Source organism: Pangasianodon hypophthalmus, chromosome 4, assembly GCF_027358585.1.
Source record: "Pangasianodon hypophthalmus isolate fPanHyp1 chromosome 4, fPanHyp1.pri, whole genome shotgun sequence".
In the NCBI taxonomy this organism is placed as follows: Eukaryota; Metazoa; Chordata; class Actinopteri; order Siluriformes; family Pangasiidae; genus Pangasianodon; species Pangasianodon hypophthalmus.
In genome coordinates this window covers 13,714,938-13,733,149 of record NC_069713.1, presented here as the reverse complement: position 1 = coordinate 13,733,149, position 18,212 = coordinate 13,714,938, and the positions used below count along the sequence as shown (strand labels likewise).

The 18,212-nt window shown below is 37.8% G+C and overlaps 1 protein-coding gene across 2 annotated transcripts in view; it reads right to left on the bottom strand.

Annotated features, from left to right (window-relative positions):
• The window catches only part of dnah2 (dynein, axonemal, heavy chain 2), a 134,649-nt gene that overhangs the window by 73,011 nt on the left and 43,426 nt on the right, over nucleotides 1–18,212 (bottom strand). For both annotated transcript variants that reach the window (XM_026936299.3, XM_053233435.1), the window contains exons 21-28: nucleotides 15,052–15,252; nucleotides 14,390–14,546; nucleotides 13,994–14,168; nucleotides 11,104–11,267; nucleotides 9,798–9,959; nucleotides 9,131–9,234; nucleotides 5,684–5,840; nucleotides 4,426–4,508 (exon numbers count right to left, since the gene is read on the bottom strand). In XM_026936299.3, coding sequence (XP_026792100.3) covers nucleotides 4,426–4,508; nucleotides 5,684–5,840; nucleotides 9,131–9,234; nucleotides 9,798–9,959; nucleotides 11,104–11,267; nucleotides 13,994–14,168; nucleotides 14,390–14,546; nucleotides 15,052–15,252 — 1,203 coding nt within the window. The remainder of the gene's footprint in view (nucleotides 1–4,425; nucleotides 4,509–5,683; nucleotides 5,841–9,130; nucleotides 9,235–9,797; nucleotides 9,960–11,103; nucleotides 11,268–13,993; nucleotides 14,169–14,389; nucleotides 14,547–15,051; nucleotides 15,253–18,212) is intronic.

Sequence of the window (18,212 nt, the reverse complement as noted above, 5' to 3'; positions counted from 1 at the left end):
GCACGCCCCACACATTTCATTAATCTAAACACACAAGAGCACAGACCTATACACCAGGTAACAAAAGCCTGCACAGACCCACATCGGCACACTGTACAATTCAAACAAATGCACACAAAAGACTGTGTAAACATATTTACACGCATTCCCTCTCCTTGCCCTGGCAATACCACAGTAATTAAAAAACAAAAAAAAATATTTAAAAATACAAACAATCCTTCAATCAACCTCATTCCTAATTCAGGACATGCACATGTACAAAGCTTCAAGCTGAATGTGGATGTGTCCAGGGTCTATTTTCTGACGTACAAACAACTCCATTAGATTAGAGTGTGTACTTGGCTGCAATATATTTACAGTGTCTCATCTCTCTTCTCCATTTCTCTCAGGCTTGTTTGAATAATTGAGAATAGATTGTGCTATGTGAAATTCCCTGATGGTCCCAATCAAACAACAAAATGCTAATATTATCATTTAAATTGATCCAAATAGAGATTTTCTTTCTGTCCCAGAGCATTCATTTAAGGACAGACAAGTGCTAAATAATTGAATCTTGTCTTGTTTTCCTGTGGACCTGTGCATTGCTTTTTTTAAGTTTGCTTTATGGAGGGTGATGTAATCCGTATGCCTTATATGTGTCAAATATTTTCCCAAAGGGAATCCAGGGTATTCTTGGGGTCTGTAAAGTATAGCTAAGGGTCTACAATTTCATTTAATCTAAAATTTTGAGCTACAGTTTATTATTTTTTTAAATGATGTAAAGACATTGTACATCTTTATCAATTATGAACTACTGTATTATAGTTGTCATGCATTATAGTTGCAAGCCTAATTGACTGAGTTTAGTCACAACTAAATGGGATTAAAACCATGCCAGTTATACTTATGTGATTCTTTTAGTAAGTTGTTTATTTTCTTAATTTAACTTAAAACCAAGCATAAATCATGTCAGTTTAAACTACAATTTTTATTTCAATTTTTTTTACTTCAAATTTTTATAATTTTACGCTATTAAATTTGGGAAGGGGCTCTTCACATTATACAAAAATTTTCGATTGCAGCTACAAGAGTTCTAAAAACAGAGAGAAAGGAACATATCATTCCAATCCTAAAAACCTTACACTGGCTTCCAGTAAGTTACAGAACTGATTTTAAAATGCTGCTGCTGGTACATACATCACTCAATAAACACAGTTTTTCCTCATTAGAACATTTTGCGGTGGCTGCCGCAGTGAAATTTCAGACCTCTTCAGATAAAAATGTGTCCACTTTTGTGTAATACAAGTACAACAGTAGTGTTTCTGTTGCTATTTGAGCTCCTTCACCATAGACTTATGCCGCTTTTCCACCGGTTGGCCTTGTATGGCACGCGGGTTGCGTACGAACCAAGAACAAGCGTTAATTTTCCTACTGCATCATTTTCATCAGTCTCTACCTCTATCTGCCCTCTAGTGCTAGATAGATCACTAAAGTCAGGTTTATTTGCATTAATTAGTTGGTTAATGTGAGCTAAAAAAATTAGTCTAGCATTACGTTCATTTTTATGTTGCACCAGGTTTGTTTTCGTTTCACAAAATAGCAGCAAGCTACAAAATGTCAACTTTATCAACAGTTTTATTTTATTTTATTTGATTTTATCTTAGATATTAGGAGTGTTGATATTTGCATCGGTACATCAAATGTATGCTTTGGGGAGGTCCTGTGAAGGACAGGAATGAGATAAAACCCTGATAAGCTAGACCCGAAATTTCAAATTCTCATACATGTGTAAATAATACAAACCAAGCAGTCTCTTAGATCGACAGGAACAGGTCTACTAATGGTGTCTAGAATCAGGACCATTTGCATTTGGTTATCATGCTACCCCTAGCTGGAGCCAACTTCCAGAAGACCTAAGGTCTTTCTCAAATGTAGCCATTTTTAAGTCAAGGTTAATATCCTTTCTGTACTCTGGGGCCTTTAAATGAGCACTCATGGCTAGCAATACAAAGTACTTTATCTTGTATTTTATTGTCTGTTTTAGTTTGTACTGTACCCTTGTCTTTATTTTTTTCAACCTGTCTATTTTTTAAATCTATTTTATTATGCTGATTGTATTTTACTTATCTTTTTACTTTATCACTGTGAAGCACTTTGAGTTGCCTTGGTGTATGAATTGTGCTATACAGATAAATTTGCCTTGCTTGCCTTACATACTAACACAACGTAACTGGTTTGGGCTCTCTGACTGAAAAGTTCCTGAATGAATAAAAAGCTCTAATGGCTCCAATAAATAAATATGTTGATACTATTTGCCTAATGTGTCTAGTATTTCAATAGTCGAATTATATTCATAAAATAAACCTACTCTGAAATTATAAGGGGTCAAAATTTTTAAATGCTCAAACTGGCTGCAAAAATGTGAGAACACCTGCTTTATATTATCCATGTAGTTTGGTCTGTTTAAAACTATTCAATTATTTTTCTTTTCCTCTTTCAATTGGCATTTCTTCCTTTCTTTCTCTCTCCTTTTCCTTTACCTAGGGGGCTGCTAGGTATGTCACCCAGACTAATATCAAAATGCCACATGAAATACTGTGCTCTTGCATGTAGCAGCACTCCCCTGCAGCGCACTATTCCATCATATTGAGGAATAGTGTTTTTAAGCTGCCGGCCTGCTTCGGTGCTAATATATTCACATTAAGGCACCATAACGCTGCATCTGATGAAGCCAGTAATGGGCCCTCTGTGGACGTCCAGCTCTCCTCTCTGCACAAAACCGCCAATTACCCTTCGACTGGGAACACATGAAAGTTATGGTTCAATTAGGCTGTGGTAAAAATAATTCAATACATCAATTAGGCAAAGTCAATCAGGACAACTCTCCAATTAAGAGGTGGGAAAGCTGCTGAAGGGCTAGGGCTTTAACTACTGGGTACACAAGACAAACTGTGGCTGTGGCCTTGTGTGTGTGTGTGTGTGTGTGTGTGTGTGTGTGTGTGTGTGTGTGACTGTTGGTGTGTACACATGTAGCTCCACAATGTGTTCCCTAACTGTGTTTATGATTGTTAGATTTTTAAAGAGAATAACTCAACAGATCGAATCCTATGGGCCATGGCACTGAGAAGCAATTGTTGGGTGGATGCAAGAGTATTCTTCGGAAGGCCAGGCATTCATAAATCTTGATTGATTTGGATAGGTGGAATGCTCACTCAGAGTGTGTGCATGTCTGGACGATGTAAGTGGTATTTTTATTTGTTGTGATTTTTTTTTGCAGCAGCAGTAGGTCAAAAAAAGTCACTCTGGAGACATGTAGCATCTGGAGCCATTTCTGCTGAAGCACCACGAAACCACAGATTGTGACATTTGATATTTCAGTCAGGGACTATTTAATTTTTCCATGTTTTAATTACACCGCTAGTCAAAAGTTTAGACACACCTGCTCATAAAAGAGCTTTTTCATTTGAACTATTTTTACTATTTTAGAACAAATACAAGGGATGCCTCTGCCATCCACAAGTCTAGTCCTTCTTGTTACTAATTTGCATGCCTGAAATACCCTTAAAATACCGAAAACCTATTTCAGACATTTGACCTTGCTGTGACCTTTAACCTGTTCTTTTGAAAACTCCAATCAGTTAATCTCCTGGTTCCAATGATAATTCCGTATAAATGCTACAAACATTCAACCACTCATTCTTGAGATATCGCACTAATGAAAATCTTGGACAGATGGATGTACTTAGTGGTGGAAGCATAAAAATAATGAAGACATAAACACATACATAAAGGAAAGAAAAACTAGATAACAAATCACATTTTAAATTCTTAACTGTATTCCTGATGAAGCTTTGCACACTTCTGGCATTTCGTAAATGAAGACTACATGCTTAGGGAAACAATTTAATTTGAAGTAATACTATGTGTTTTAAGTAAAAACTTATTAAAAATACATGTTGGTTCATATATAAATTCACTTAGACTTAAGCCTTTATGTCTTTACGGCAATGAAAAATATATATTTAGTCTAGAATGTCCCAATTTTTGACTGCTACACTTTCAGCCAAACAAGAAATCAGAACTTTAAACTAAAATATGGCTTCTGTCCATTTGTGACTTTGTAGTTGTATCTCAGAATAACTTCATTAAAAATGTCATTAGTTACTGATGACATTTACAGCCAGTACAAGTTCATATTAGTTGATCTGCTGAGGAAATAGATGCTGATAACATGAGGAAGAGAAATTTATCTTAATTGCAGTTTACAGCATGAACATCCCTAAATCCGGCCCCTAAGGAGAGATACCGTCCCTCTCACTGGGAGCGAATGGGAGATCAGAGAGCTTTAATCATCTCATTAACACTCCTAGCTGCCTCTTATTGAGCACCTGAGTGTCTGAGACCTCTTGACCCTCAGACTGTGAATTTTAACCTTCCCTTCCTCACCTTAGTTTATGGTGACCTTTGTCTTTGTAGGGAGTGATGTCCAGGGAGATCTCCTCCCAGGTCTTGGTGATTCCCTCCAGTGACTGGAAAAAAAAACCCATAAAAGACAAGAATTAGCAGAGGGATATTATTATTTCTAACACAAGAAGGCACCTCCCACCTTCTTTCTGAATGCAGGCAGAGGTCAGAACTGAGTAGGCAGCCGTCAGACTGAAGAACGGCTCAAGAACTTTATGAGAGGAGACCATTGATCAGACTAACACCAGAGTCCTGTCTTCATCAGAGAGAAGATCATTCTCAAAACACCAGCCACGTGGAGGAACGCACTAGTGTCATTTCCCATTTATTCTCTCGTTGTCGTTTTTTCACTCTCTCTGTCTTATTTTCTCTCTCTATTGAACATGACTTCTAAGTGAACTGTGGAATGCTTTGGGGGGTTCCAGGCTCTTCAAACAAGTCCGTCCTCCCATTGCTGCTCACTGTGTTTTTGTAACCTCTGCGAGCACAGAGCAGCACGTCTGGGAATCCCAAGTCAGAGAGCGAGTGAGAGGGTGGAGGAGAGGAAGAGAGAGACTCCCACAGTCTCCTGGCTGACAGGCAGTCAGAGGAAGAGTCTTTTGGTTCTCCTCTGCAGGGCCAGTGAGGGCTGATGTGCAGGAAATTAAGTGCAGGGCTCATTTCCCCCATGGCCACCACCCAGGACTTACAGCTACATTCCCAGGAGAGCCTTCTCAGCCAGTAACTACGCAGCAGTCATCACACATAGGCCTTCTGGGCAATCACTTATCAGTTTCTGAACTGTAAAATCTTAGCTTAACACTGACCCTAATATTCTACTGTACTGACAGACCCTCATCTTTCTTCCAACCTTCTACTCTTCACATCAACCCCTAACTGAACTAGTGAAGACACAGGTCCATTTTAAGTAGGTTATTGACTGAAGGTCACCCACAGGATACTCTCTGACATTTTTCTCAGCGACCTCTGCCTTCAAACTCCTGACCTTGCTTTCTCTGGATCATTTAAAAAGCTTCGGTGGCCAGGAGCTAAAAGCATGGAAGCTTAACTTAATCATCAGAGAGTTATGTGAGTAAACAGAGTGTTAGAAGGATGAAAAAATGTGTGAATAAAGTGAACATACCTCAAGAGAGAAACAGAGGAAAAAGCAGGAGTGGGGGTGTGAAAAGACTGTGGAAACATATACGCAGGCAGAAGAGATTCTGTTAAACAATGCTCTAGGTCAGGTGTACTCCTTTACCTGTTCTATGGAAAGCTCTTTGCTGGCAGCTCCAGAGATCTCGCAGATGCGCTCAGCATACTGATCCAGACCCAGTGCCACAATCTTTTCCAGCGTAAACTCTGAACTGTTCTGGTCAAAGGAGCGCTGCACTTCATGCTTAATCTGACTCCAGTGCCTGAAGCATATGCACAATAAGTTAAAAAGTAAGTAATAAATTACTGGACTGGATTGGGCTTGCACACAGTTAGATGTTAATACCAAAATTGCATGCATTGCTATTTAAGTGTTTGGTAAAGATTTCTAAATTGTGAACACAGGGTGAACTTTGCCTAAAACCAAGGTGTGTCTCTAATTACACATGATTCTGACCTTATTTCTTGCAGGATATTTGCTCAAGCATGGTGTTATATGAAGTCAAGTGCCACTGTAGTAGCCACAATATTTCAACCTGAAGTTCATTTGGGCTGTAAATACACTCAAGAAATGCGGGATGCTATATGACTTTAAATGTATAAAAATCACACCAGTTAATTGTAGTGTCGCTAGAAAGTCCACAATTTTTTTTTTTTTTTTTTGTATGGGTGATATCAGAGGAGACAGCATCTTAATCGGAGACATTCCTTACCATTCCTTAAAGGGCAGAATTTCACATGAATAAAATTAGGAACTACACTTGAAAATGAATGCTCAGTCCGTTTATCATATAAACCACGCGCATGTTTTCTTTACAGAAGAGCACACCAAATTAACAAAACATTGCCATTATTTTATTAATTTGACAACAAAAAATAGTACATTTAAAACATGCTAATCGCATACATGCATTACAAATTCATGACTTTATGAATTTATTATCTCATGGCCACATTAAATTCTGTGCACAAGTAACTGTCAGTGCACCATATAAAAATAAAATAAATATTTTCATGGCCTGTCCAGTCTGAGCTATAACACTCAACAGTAGATACAGCATTTCCACTTCATGCTTTCTGCCACTGTGCTTCTAGTTTAGCATGCAGAAAAATAGGATGTGCTGGAACAAGTGCTATTTTATATACTGTGAGTGGAAGCCATATTATTAAATTAAGCAAAAAAGCCTACTAGTCTCTAGACGTTTATTTGAATGCTTGCCAACTTCTCATATATATATCTCATCATTATATATCATTGAGTTAGTCTGTCTTTTTATTTGCTTATTTTTAAATTGTTTAAATTGTCTCTGTGTTTATTAACATAAATTTTTTGTTACATCATATTGTATTTGAGAGAAAAAAAAATGATCTACTTCTTCAGTCCACATGCTCTATCTCCCATTATTTTTTTGGACTTAAAGGCAAGTGCTTGTGTTTAAATGGTCTAGACGCTATGGGTAATTTTAATGGGCCACCCAGAGAATCAACTTAAGCTCCTGTGTAAACCACTACGGTTCTTATGCCTAGTAGATTTTCAGATTCATTTCAGATTGAGCCAGAGAAGAAACCAATAAAGCCTTTTCGAAATTATTACTTGTGTGTAGGATCATTGTTTTTTGTTTAGACTTGTTTTTATGTTTAATGAAGAGGTTAAGACACAATTATTTGTGTTTTTCTAGGTTAAACAAAAGAAATATCAATCAGTTTAGGTAGCTAAAAGTAGACGCAATTCAAATGTGAATTTCTTTCCCTTAAATGTATAGATATTATAAAAATTGAACAGTGAAATATGTTTTGACAAGACTAAATATCTACCATGATGACTTAAAAAGACATCAACAACACTGCATGAGTGTCTCACAGTTCCACGATTGACATATGTTACAAATGACAAGTCATAAAAAGTCAGACTTCATCCACAGGAGATATTACAATCATTCAGCACATCTGGCTGTTATCTCATTTAAAGAAGCGATTCCAAGACTACCCGGCTCCCATGTCTTTTTTTTTTTTTTTTTTTTTTTTACTCTGATCCACAACAATCACACATTTCCCCTGTGTGCACACTAGGCTAGCGGGGAATATTAGGAAGCATCTTGCAGAGTGTTACATCAGTGGTTATTAGCTGCCTGCTATCAGAAGAGATCTGTGCCTGTCTGGGCTGTCTCTGTTGGGGCTGTCAAAACAGGCCTGTTTGGGCTGGATGGGGTGTTGTTTTGGGAATGCCACTGCCAATCTGAGAGCCAACAGGAAGTATGACAGGGTCCAATGCAAAAAATGGATAAATGTGTCCACGGAAAAATGGTTCATTTTGTCTTCACAGGCATGGAGCCAGAGCGACTTGAGCTCAGATGGAGAGGAGTAGGAGCCACTACTAATGGGGTGAAGTGATTCAATGTGGCTCACTCCAGCCAGACCTTAACTTTTTAACTGACCCCTGATCAGAAGTTTTGAGAGTCAATTATTTACACAGATGGAGTAGAAATGGATTCCTGCACACACAGCAGGTAACATGGCTGAAGTGGAACTTATATAACTGAAAGTGTGAAGGCACATTAGTGAGGATAATTGGCCGGTGGGTAGCCACTCAAGATGATAATGCTGTTACTTTACTGTGTATTGGAGTGACTAAATTCCTTCAAAAATTATATTTATATTGACATAGACAAAACAGACATTAACAGCAGGGTTTCATTATGCATTCATCTTTCATTAAGCATTAGAACAGGGCCATGTAATTAGTAAATCATTAAACATTTATGTTTCCTATTTGTTTTTGGGACCAAAGCCTAAATGATTTCCTACTGACAATATATGCTCCCTACATAGGGCATAGCGTAATGGCATTCTACATGTAGTGTACTACATGCCTGACAAAAAGTCAGTTGAGCTTTAGCTAAAACATGACTGTTGGAAATGAATAACTTACATGTCATATTGCGTTTAATACACTTAAAGGTACAAGGTACAAAATTTCTTACTTGTACAAATAACCTGGAAGATAAGTAAAACATAATAAAATATAAAGGTTTAGACCATGGCCTCAGCACAAGTGTATTAAGAGGCTGACAAAACCCATTTGGAAAACTGAACTCTGGTCCAGAATACTTGTTTGTGTTTGGATGTGCCTCCTGTCAGTCATTTTTTTAGACACTACTCTATAGGCAACTGTGGATCCTGGGGGCGGAGCTTCATGAACATGGGTGGGAATGGGAGGGGGTCAGCTCAAGGAGTTAAAAAAAATTCAAATGTTGCACCCACCTACTTAATTATTAGAGACCTGATCTTACCTAATGCACCTTTAAAGATATATTTAATTATAAATTTGATACACAAATGACATTGAAACAAGGATAATTTATCCAAAAGCTTTAGGAAACATGTGATTCAATAAACTTACCTCAAGTAATTAAGATCCATAACATTCGAAAATTAATTTTTTGCCTTCTAATAATTAAACAATATGAAAAACTGAAAAATATTTAAACTGTGAAATTTGTTCTGACAGCCGTAGGGTATGTGGGTGCCCGGGTGTTTCATCTGTAAGGCTCACCTCGTTCTAATGGCTGGATTTTTCAGGTCTAAGATCAGTGGAATGGTTCTTTTGAATTGCTCGATCCTGTTCTTGGAGAAATCCACTATGTCCCATTGTTTATCCTACAATGACACAGCAACAGTGAACTCTACTATAAAACAGTACATCAAAACCCCACTCACACACCACCATCAGTCTTTTCACAGACACTTTAATCATCACTATCCCACTGCAGGCTAAATCATTAAGAGCTGAGCAATGCGCCATGATCCACTGATCCCCAGTCAGTTGAAAAGTGCACCCAGGGGGCCTCAATCATGCAGGTGTTTCTAATCTGCTTAAAGCTAATGACAGTCTAATGACATCGAAGTTACTGAGAAGTGAAACTAAATTAGCTTTAGAGGATAATTAGCTAAACAAAAGCACGTATATCAAGAGTTAGACAGAGTGTGGAGTGTGTATAACGGGAGAGGGCTTAAAAGCACTTTGGCCCAATTGCTGAAGGAAATGTGTGTGATGTATGTGTGTGTGGTAGTTGCATATATAAGGAAGATATATGTACCCTACCTAAATGTATGTCCCCTATAGTAAGTCTCAGTGGAACTGAATTGAATGTAGAGTTGAATGTTTGTGAATGTTGAATTTTGTGAAATCAGAGTTATGTCGTAGATGAATGGATACCCGCCTTAAGGTCTCTGCTAAGCTTGTGGAGTTTCTTAAACATGGTTTGAGCTGTGATTTCCATGTTTTCTGTCTGTAGAGTGGCAAACTGTTCAGACTTCCATTCATTCCAAAGAGTTTCCCATTGCTGAGCGATGTCCCACACCTGCTGCAGGTCACCTAGATCCTACACACACGAACACACACATACACACACACAAAGAAATAAAAACACACAAATATGCACACACAAAGTTCCAGAGATACCATGAATATCAAGACCAAAACAATAGAACATGCCAAATAAACCTTCATAGATATTATTGCCAAAACCAAAGCATTCAGGTAGTTTTTTTTATCTACTTCTATATAATTCCTACTTACTTCTGTCTTTGTAATGTGCTTGAACCATTACAAATCACTACAGCACTGTGTAAAAGTCTTAGGCACCCTCATTTTTTTAAAATATTAATTTTGTCTTAGCTGTTTAGGTCCCTGGAGGACTAGTGGTTAGACCACAGCGCTCTAACTGCTGTTGCCTGGGTTCGATTCCTGGCCAGGGAAGCAACCCCAGCACTCTCAGTGCCGGTCCCAAGCCTAGACAAAATTGAGGAGGGTTGAGACAGGAAGGGCATCGGGTGTAAAAACTGTGCCAAATCAAATATGTGGATCAACGATCCGCTGTGGAGACCCCTAATGGGAGCAGACGAAAGAGGAACAACAACAATTTTGTCTTAGATGTTTATTTTATGTCTTCTGCATTATTCGGTCAGTTAAAAACATTTTGCGTTTCCAAACATAACTTTTCCAAACAAAACTGAATTGTTTCAGAGAAATGTTTGTTTGTCAGTAAAATAGGTAACACAGTATGTAATAGACCACTTTTCAGACATAAAATGAATATAGCTTCCAGAGATTACCTGCAAAAACAGAAGCAAGTGCGACAATCAAAGTCTCCAGAAGAACGGCTGCAGATTCTCCAAGATGCTTAGAAAAACTTACCAGCCAATTTCCTTATAAAACTGCACAACGTGTACCCGAGACTACTGATGCATTTTAAAGACAAAGGGCTGTCACGGCAAATACTGACTTTAGTGCTGTTAACTGCTCTTTATAGAAGGTTTTTTTAATAGTAGAAAACATTTCGTTTCATTATTTTTGAAGACATATTTGCTTTACAGCATTTCTCTACATGTGGCTAAGAATTTTGCATAGTCTCATTTTTTGCAGGAGACTAGTACTTTCTTTCAGCAGTGTAAAGTGGAAGGTTCAAGTGTGTATTATACTTTAATGAGTGCTTGAGTAAGGTAGTAATAGTAATTAATGCACACCTTCTCCAGGATCTGTATGTCTTTGGAAGCAGGTTGATCAATCATGAAGACACCAAGGCCGTGACATATTTTGCCTTCTTCTTCCTTCAGAGACTCCAGCTGGGCTTTAAGCAATGAGATATACTCAAGGGCTTCTCCTGAGCTGACATTACTGCCAAATGGACCTATACCCCCCACACACACACAAACACAAAGTATTAATTAACAAAAAAGAGCTAACTTTTTGATGTATAAAGATGCTAAAGGCTATGATGAAACCACTATAGGGTGACACGAACACATTTTCCCAGTTTCCGAAACAAGGTATAACACAAAGACCATTGTAAAAAGATAAAATGAGTACCTGTGAGGTGTGTGTGTGTGTGTGTGTGTGTGTGTGTGTGTGTCTGTGTGTTGGCATGTTTTTATATCTTGGTGGGGAACAAATGTCCTCACAAGGATAGGAAAACATGAAAGTTTTGAGCTTGCGGAGACATCTGCATGGTCCTCATGAGGGAAACTGCTTTTTTAAAAAATAAAAAATGCAGATTTTATTTAAGGAGCCAAAATATTTCCTGTGTAGTGTAAGCATAGCATTAATTAGGTGTATTAATAATTATGTCAATGGAAGATCCTCACAAGCATAGTGTGTGTGTGTGTGTGTGTTTTGAATTTGTGTATGAAAAGGAAAAATATATGACATATATCTGATCTTCTAACATCACTCATCACTTCCTAACTTCACTCTTCACAGGACTGAAATGAACACATAAATTCACTGTTTATGCAACCACACACACACACACACACACACACACACATACAAAAATACAGTCTTTCTTTATTTTTGGCAAGTAGTCCTGGGTTCAACATTCCTAGTACTGCTGTTCATGCCATGTTTATGCCACATCTAAGTATGGCCAAAATAGTCAAATGCATTCCATGTTACATCATGCGCTGGAAAGCTTCAGAATATGTTCACCATCTTTGGCAGCTAAGCAGGAAATGATACAAGTTAATCTTTAAATAAATCTAGATGAGATTGGGGTTTTTTTGGGGGGGGGGGGGGGGGGGGGGGGGCACCTTGACAGGATTGTGCAGTGAGTGCTAGCCTGAGTGACTGATATTTTTTTGAAACAGTGGTTCTGTCTGGAATACTAATTTCACTGGGCACAAAGCTGCTTCCTGGCCTCATTAACCTGCTGGAGTCAACCATTGTTTTCCAGAACAATCCAAACAATCCCGCCATCCTCAACAAGTTGCAGCTGCCATTCGTGTATGGAAAAGAAAGGAGTTGTGGGAAATAATGTGGTTGAATGTCGAATGAGTTTTCTTAAGCTATGTTGTCAGTTTCTACTAATCATGCTTGTTTCTGAAACTCAAACTTCATGAGAGATAAGAGGCACAAAACAAGTTTAATACAAAAACAAAGTAAAAGTATGGAGAATATGGTAACACTAGTAAAAAGCAGCAGACTTCACACAGCTATCTACAATCATGAACAAACAAGAAAAAAGAGAATCAGGAGAGGAGGAGGCTGGAATGTGAAGGGTAAAGGAGAGAAATAAACGAAAAGGATAATAAGAAAAGCAGGAAGAAAAGTAGGACAAGAGCTTTGTCCTCTTTGATACTCTTTGTCACAGTATGACTTTGTTGTTAGTCCTAAGGAAAAGTGGCAGTGAACATGAGTGGGAAAAAAGGGAACTTTTCAATCTCATTTTAATGGATGTGGAGAATAAATAGGAGATAAACAATAGGAGACAGAGGAGGAATAAAGGAGGTGGGGAAAAAATGCACTCAGAATGTGTGATGAGGGAGGAAAACAGCATTCAGAGAGAGAGAGAGAAAGAGAGAGAGGAAAAGAGAAACCAAATGAGAATCACAAAACGAAATGTAGGAGAAAGAGAAAAAGTGTGTGTGGGGGGGTGAGTGTGAAGAATTACACCATGCTTAATTGGCTCTGGAGAACTCTTTTTGCTTTGCGGGAGGGTGAATGGCTGTAGCGCGCACTGCTCATACTGTTCAGCCCCCCATCATGAGTGCTGTTATAGCAAGGCGTCCTGCATGAGGCTCATGTAGAGAGGTGACCTAGAGCTGTGCAGGCCTGCAGAGATATGGGGCACTCAGTGGGGGGCTTCAGTCAGCGCTGACCACCAACCTGCTCTACGTGCCTCTCTCAGCACAGTACACATAACCTCAACAACATGCTCGTCTCTCATCTGGCCACACAATGGTCATTTTTAAAGTGCTGGATATGAAGATTAGAGGCCTCTGTCACTGCTTAAGCCTGTAAATGTCTAATAATGATCGGCAAGATGACAATACAATATTGATAATGCAATCAATTATGCCAAAGTACACATCTTTTCATTCTTAAATTGTTGTTTTTTTGTAGAGGTTAATTAAAAATCTCAATAAAATCACAGGTATTGAAATACGTTTTTATACCACAGCGCTGTTGAATTCTCGAATCTGATTGGTCAGAAGGTGTTTATTTAGTTTTTATAACAGCAGCTCTGACTATAGTGCCAGCTGTGTGGTGAACGTTCCACAATAACAAATTACAAAACGTGCGTAATTGTTCGTATCATTACGTTTTCTGTGAGAAGACCTTTATTTATAATTTTTGGAAAGACTGGTGCTGCTACAACAATAACAAGTGACAACAGGCACAAGCTTGTTTTGTGGACACAACATTAAGTGTAACAATGAACAGATAAAACATATGGCATGTCGTTATGTAAATAATAACTGTTAGTGTTGGCAAACAGCTGTGATATAAGAAGAATAAAACACTTCGGGATGGGCTTTAAACTGCATCACATCAGCCTGTTGTTGATTATTTTTCTATATCAGCATGCCCCATCACATTTTTCCTTACGTAAATTGTGGTGTGTGTGTATTACAGTACCTGTGATGTTGAAGTCCTGAATGATAGACTGTGTCTTCTTCTTGAACTCGTCAGCAGAAAAGACGAGACCGCTCTTGAACCTTTCCTTGTGTTTTTTTAACGTGACATTGCTGTCAATCAACACCTGCTGGAACCACACCCACTCACCATTTAGAGCCTCCAACATCTCTTGAATCTGCAGAGAGAGAGAGAGAAAGAGAGAGTGAGAGAGATTGAATGAGCAATGATGAGGAAAAAACATAAAAATATACAGAACGGAGAGGATGAGGTTAAAAATAGAGGAAATGAAATGGAAGGGCAGGAAAATCAAGAGTGAATTCTAATGTCAGCATCAGTGACAGACTTGCTTCAAATACATGAATGTGTATTGTCAGTATTTCTGTATATGACACTCACGTCACGCTCCACTGTGACCTCATATTTCTCCAGGATGGCAAACTGTTCTTGGATGGGAGGAATCTGGCTCTCTGTCTTACTTACATCCCCTTGCAGAGTCTCCAGCAGCTTCAGGCTCTCCACCAGCTCATCCAGAGTCTGAGGAATCTGAGCGAGCCTGGCCACACACACACACACACACACACACACACACACACACACACACACACACTTTGTGATAGCATTATGTCTATTTTGATTTATATAGCTATTGATTATGTAATCAGTTATTATTGTACTTGATTAATGATTTGTATTTGTATTTTTAGAGAAATATACACTATCCTAATATTTGGAAAACAACACCTTTCAGGGTTTTCTCCTCCCTGTTTAAGAAGATGTGCTTTAAATTATCATCTAGTAATTTTAAATATCTTTAAGTTTATCACAATGTCCTAAAAATGGCAGGAATTGCCATTTTTATGCCTTGCAATATATTAAACGAAACTGGTAATGCTGTGATGTTTCTTAATAATTATCCTGCATTAATATGTCCAAAATTACTTTTACTGTTTTTGGATCATATCAATGCCATGATTTATATCATACCCACAGAAAACTAATGTAGAATGTCTGATATCGATGAAAAGAACACAATAAAATACAGCCCTAAAAACACACACCTTTGTGCATTGTCATGCATGTAGCAGTGCAGCTCTTTGAGTCTGGTGCTAGCCATGAGGCTGAGTAGCTGGGTAAATTTGTTCTGCCAGTCATTACAGTGCTGCACTAGAGAGAACTTCAGTGGGGAGCAGTCCAGCAACACAAACTGCACACTCAGCACTGTTTCCTCCTTCTGCACGTTATTCGCCACCTCTGTGTACCTGCACAAAGCAAAGACAGAGTGAGAGACTACATAAAGTGAGAGAGACTTGTAAGTGTGAAGACGTTCAGAGGTGTTAATGATTGACAGCAGCATAAAAAAAACACCCCAATATGAAAGTTGTGTGTTGTGTTTAAATTTGTGGTAACTGTAACTGACACCACTTTAATTAACACGCCTTTTACACCAAACTTAATAAAGTTAAAAAAGGTTAATAAAGGCAAGGTAAATAAAGTTTATTAGCTTACATAAACATACAGTATATAGTAATAGCGCATGTTTATAATAATCTGACAATCTAATAAAGACATTTTGCACAATATATTTCCTCAGTCATGGCCAGCAAGCACAGAAATGAAGAAAAAAAATAAAGATTATGGCTCTATGAAAGCAAAATGAAGAAGAAGAAAAAACAGCCTTAAACCAGTTAGAATCTCCCGTGCAGGACTGTTTTCTGTCTATTAATATTTATTATTCCACAGTGCAGCTGAATGCTCAAATCTGATTGGTCAGAAGATGTGTATTATTTTTGGATAACGGCACAACTCAGACAGTAGTTCCAGCTTTAAAATGAACGATATGTTAATATTAATGCGCTGGTTCTAATGTTATTGTTCCTATAGTATCAGCTCTTACATAGGAGCTTGTACAGCAGAGTACATAAGACTACTAATAAATGGATTTAAAAAAACGTGCGAAGTAAAAAACAAAGTAAAATGTATAATTGTTGATGTGGTGAATTTTTTGTAAGGAGACATTTATTTAACATTTATGGAGGTTGTAAGCATTTTGTAATGTCATGGTGCAATGCGAAGTTTATCAGCACAGGAAAGTCTTCAGGACAGACGAGTTTATGCTTTCCGGTTTCTCAGTAAAATGGCAGTCTGCGTTTTTTGAGAGAGAGAGAGAGAGAGAGAGAGAGAGAGAGAGAAGATAGAGGCTGGTGAGGGAACGACTGTTTATCACAGTTATAACATAAGTGAGAACAGGAACTAATTTGTTTCTCAGACGTTCTACAGCATTACATCTAACTATAAACCATTAAAATATGTGACGTTTCGTACGTTAATAAATTAAACATTGTAATCACTGGCAAATCGCTGTGGTGTAAGCAGAATAACACAAACCCAGACTGTTACACGAGTTGCATCCGGCATGCAATGTTTTCATTAACAGCACTGTCTGCTTTGTGTTATTCTTTTAAGCCTCTCACTACTACCTGTCCCTGCTAAAACAAAACAGGTAAGGTCCTCAGATAAATAAGCATATTTGTGTTGAAAAGATAAGCACAAAGAGGCATTTTGACAGATTGTGAATTAAACAAGCCTGTGCCCTTTGTTAAAGATAATGTGCCATTGACTCATGCTTAACACCGCATTCAACGGTGATTACTTTTAAAACTTAATATCTAAATGTCAAAAAAACCTATAATTTCATACGGCTCTATAAAGAAGAAACCGTGATCTAACTATTTATCGAATAAAGTATGGGAAATGAACATTGTGAAGAGGGAATATCCTAATTTCATCATGAACTTTAATGTTTCTGTTATTTATTTATCCACAGTAGTATTTTGATTCTACATTTCTTATCCTACACCATCTTTATCTCATCTTCAAACAGAAATATATTTTTACTTACACCCCTTCAATGTAGTCTAATCCCAAATGAAGTTCTATTCAGTATATATGCTCATTATAAAGGGCATAACATAATGCTGTAGTAGTACCTATGTGCACTATATGCCACAGAGAACACCATTTGAAAAATAAGTCACAGAAAACTGTGTGACTCCAATAAATAATTGTTAGAAATTGATTATTATCAAATTAGGAACACATATATAGTAGCCAAACTGTCAGAAATTTCTCGACATGGAACAATTAGCATTGCCTATGGGCTGGTTTCTGCTGTACTGATTGTTGGCCAATATATCATCATATCCCTAAAAAAATAATATTTATATGGTGTTTGACTCTGTAAACAAGAGGACAAACATCAGTGTGAAGGAGCCCTGAGCACAATTTTTCATAACATTGATTACTTTTAAAGGGCAAAGAACTAGATCAGCGAAGACGACATAGACCTGATTGCAGAAGGTAATTAATGCCTGAGCATGCTCATTAAGCTTGTGCTTCACAACACATAAACATGCACACACATTATTGATGTGCTGAGCTCACTCATGTGCCTACAAACTGAGAGAACACACACACAAACACACAGTGGTGACGTGGCAATGATCTACATACAAGAGTGTGAAGTTAAAAAATCTATAGGGCAGTACTGGTGACATACACTAAAGTCCTTGTAACACACTTATCAATAGGGCAAATAGGTCCTGAGTAATGAAAACTTTGATTACAGGTTGACGATTATAAACAAACACCTCTTTGTAGTAGAGCTGTGTGCAGGACCCTTTTTGAAATCATGCACCTGCCCACTCCCTCTCAGCTGGTCCTATTACCCAAAATATAAAGATATAAGCATGCCAATTTAAACCCAAGGGGAGTTTCCTTCATAATGAACAAAAAAAAACAAAAAAAGAGAATGTGCTATGACTAATAGAAGACTATTCAGAGCTTTAAACATCATGAGCAGAACTTTACAGGCAGCCACTATAGCTTGAATAAGACTGGGGTAATGTGCTATGAACTGCTTTTCCTGATAAGGACACAAGCTGCTGCATTCTGAACAGACAGCAACATGTTACAATAGTCCTATCTAGAATTAATGAAAGCATGCACTAGTTTCTCAGTGTCAGGTAGCGCTAGCATGCTGTATTTCTCATTTTTCTTATTTTCAGAGGTGTTAGTTATCATATAATAACCTCGCATCTAGGGTTATACTAAGCTCTTGCAAAATAAAAAAAAAAACATCAGGATTTGTGTTATGTTATTATTTCATTATTTAGAAGAAGACGGTTTCTATTTATCCAAGCTTTTATGTCTTTGACACAGT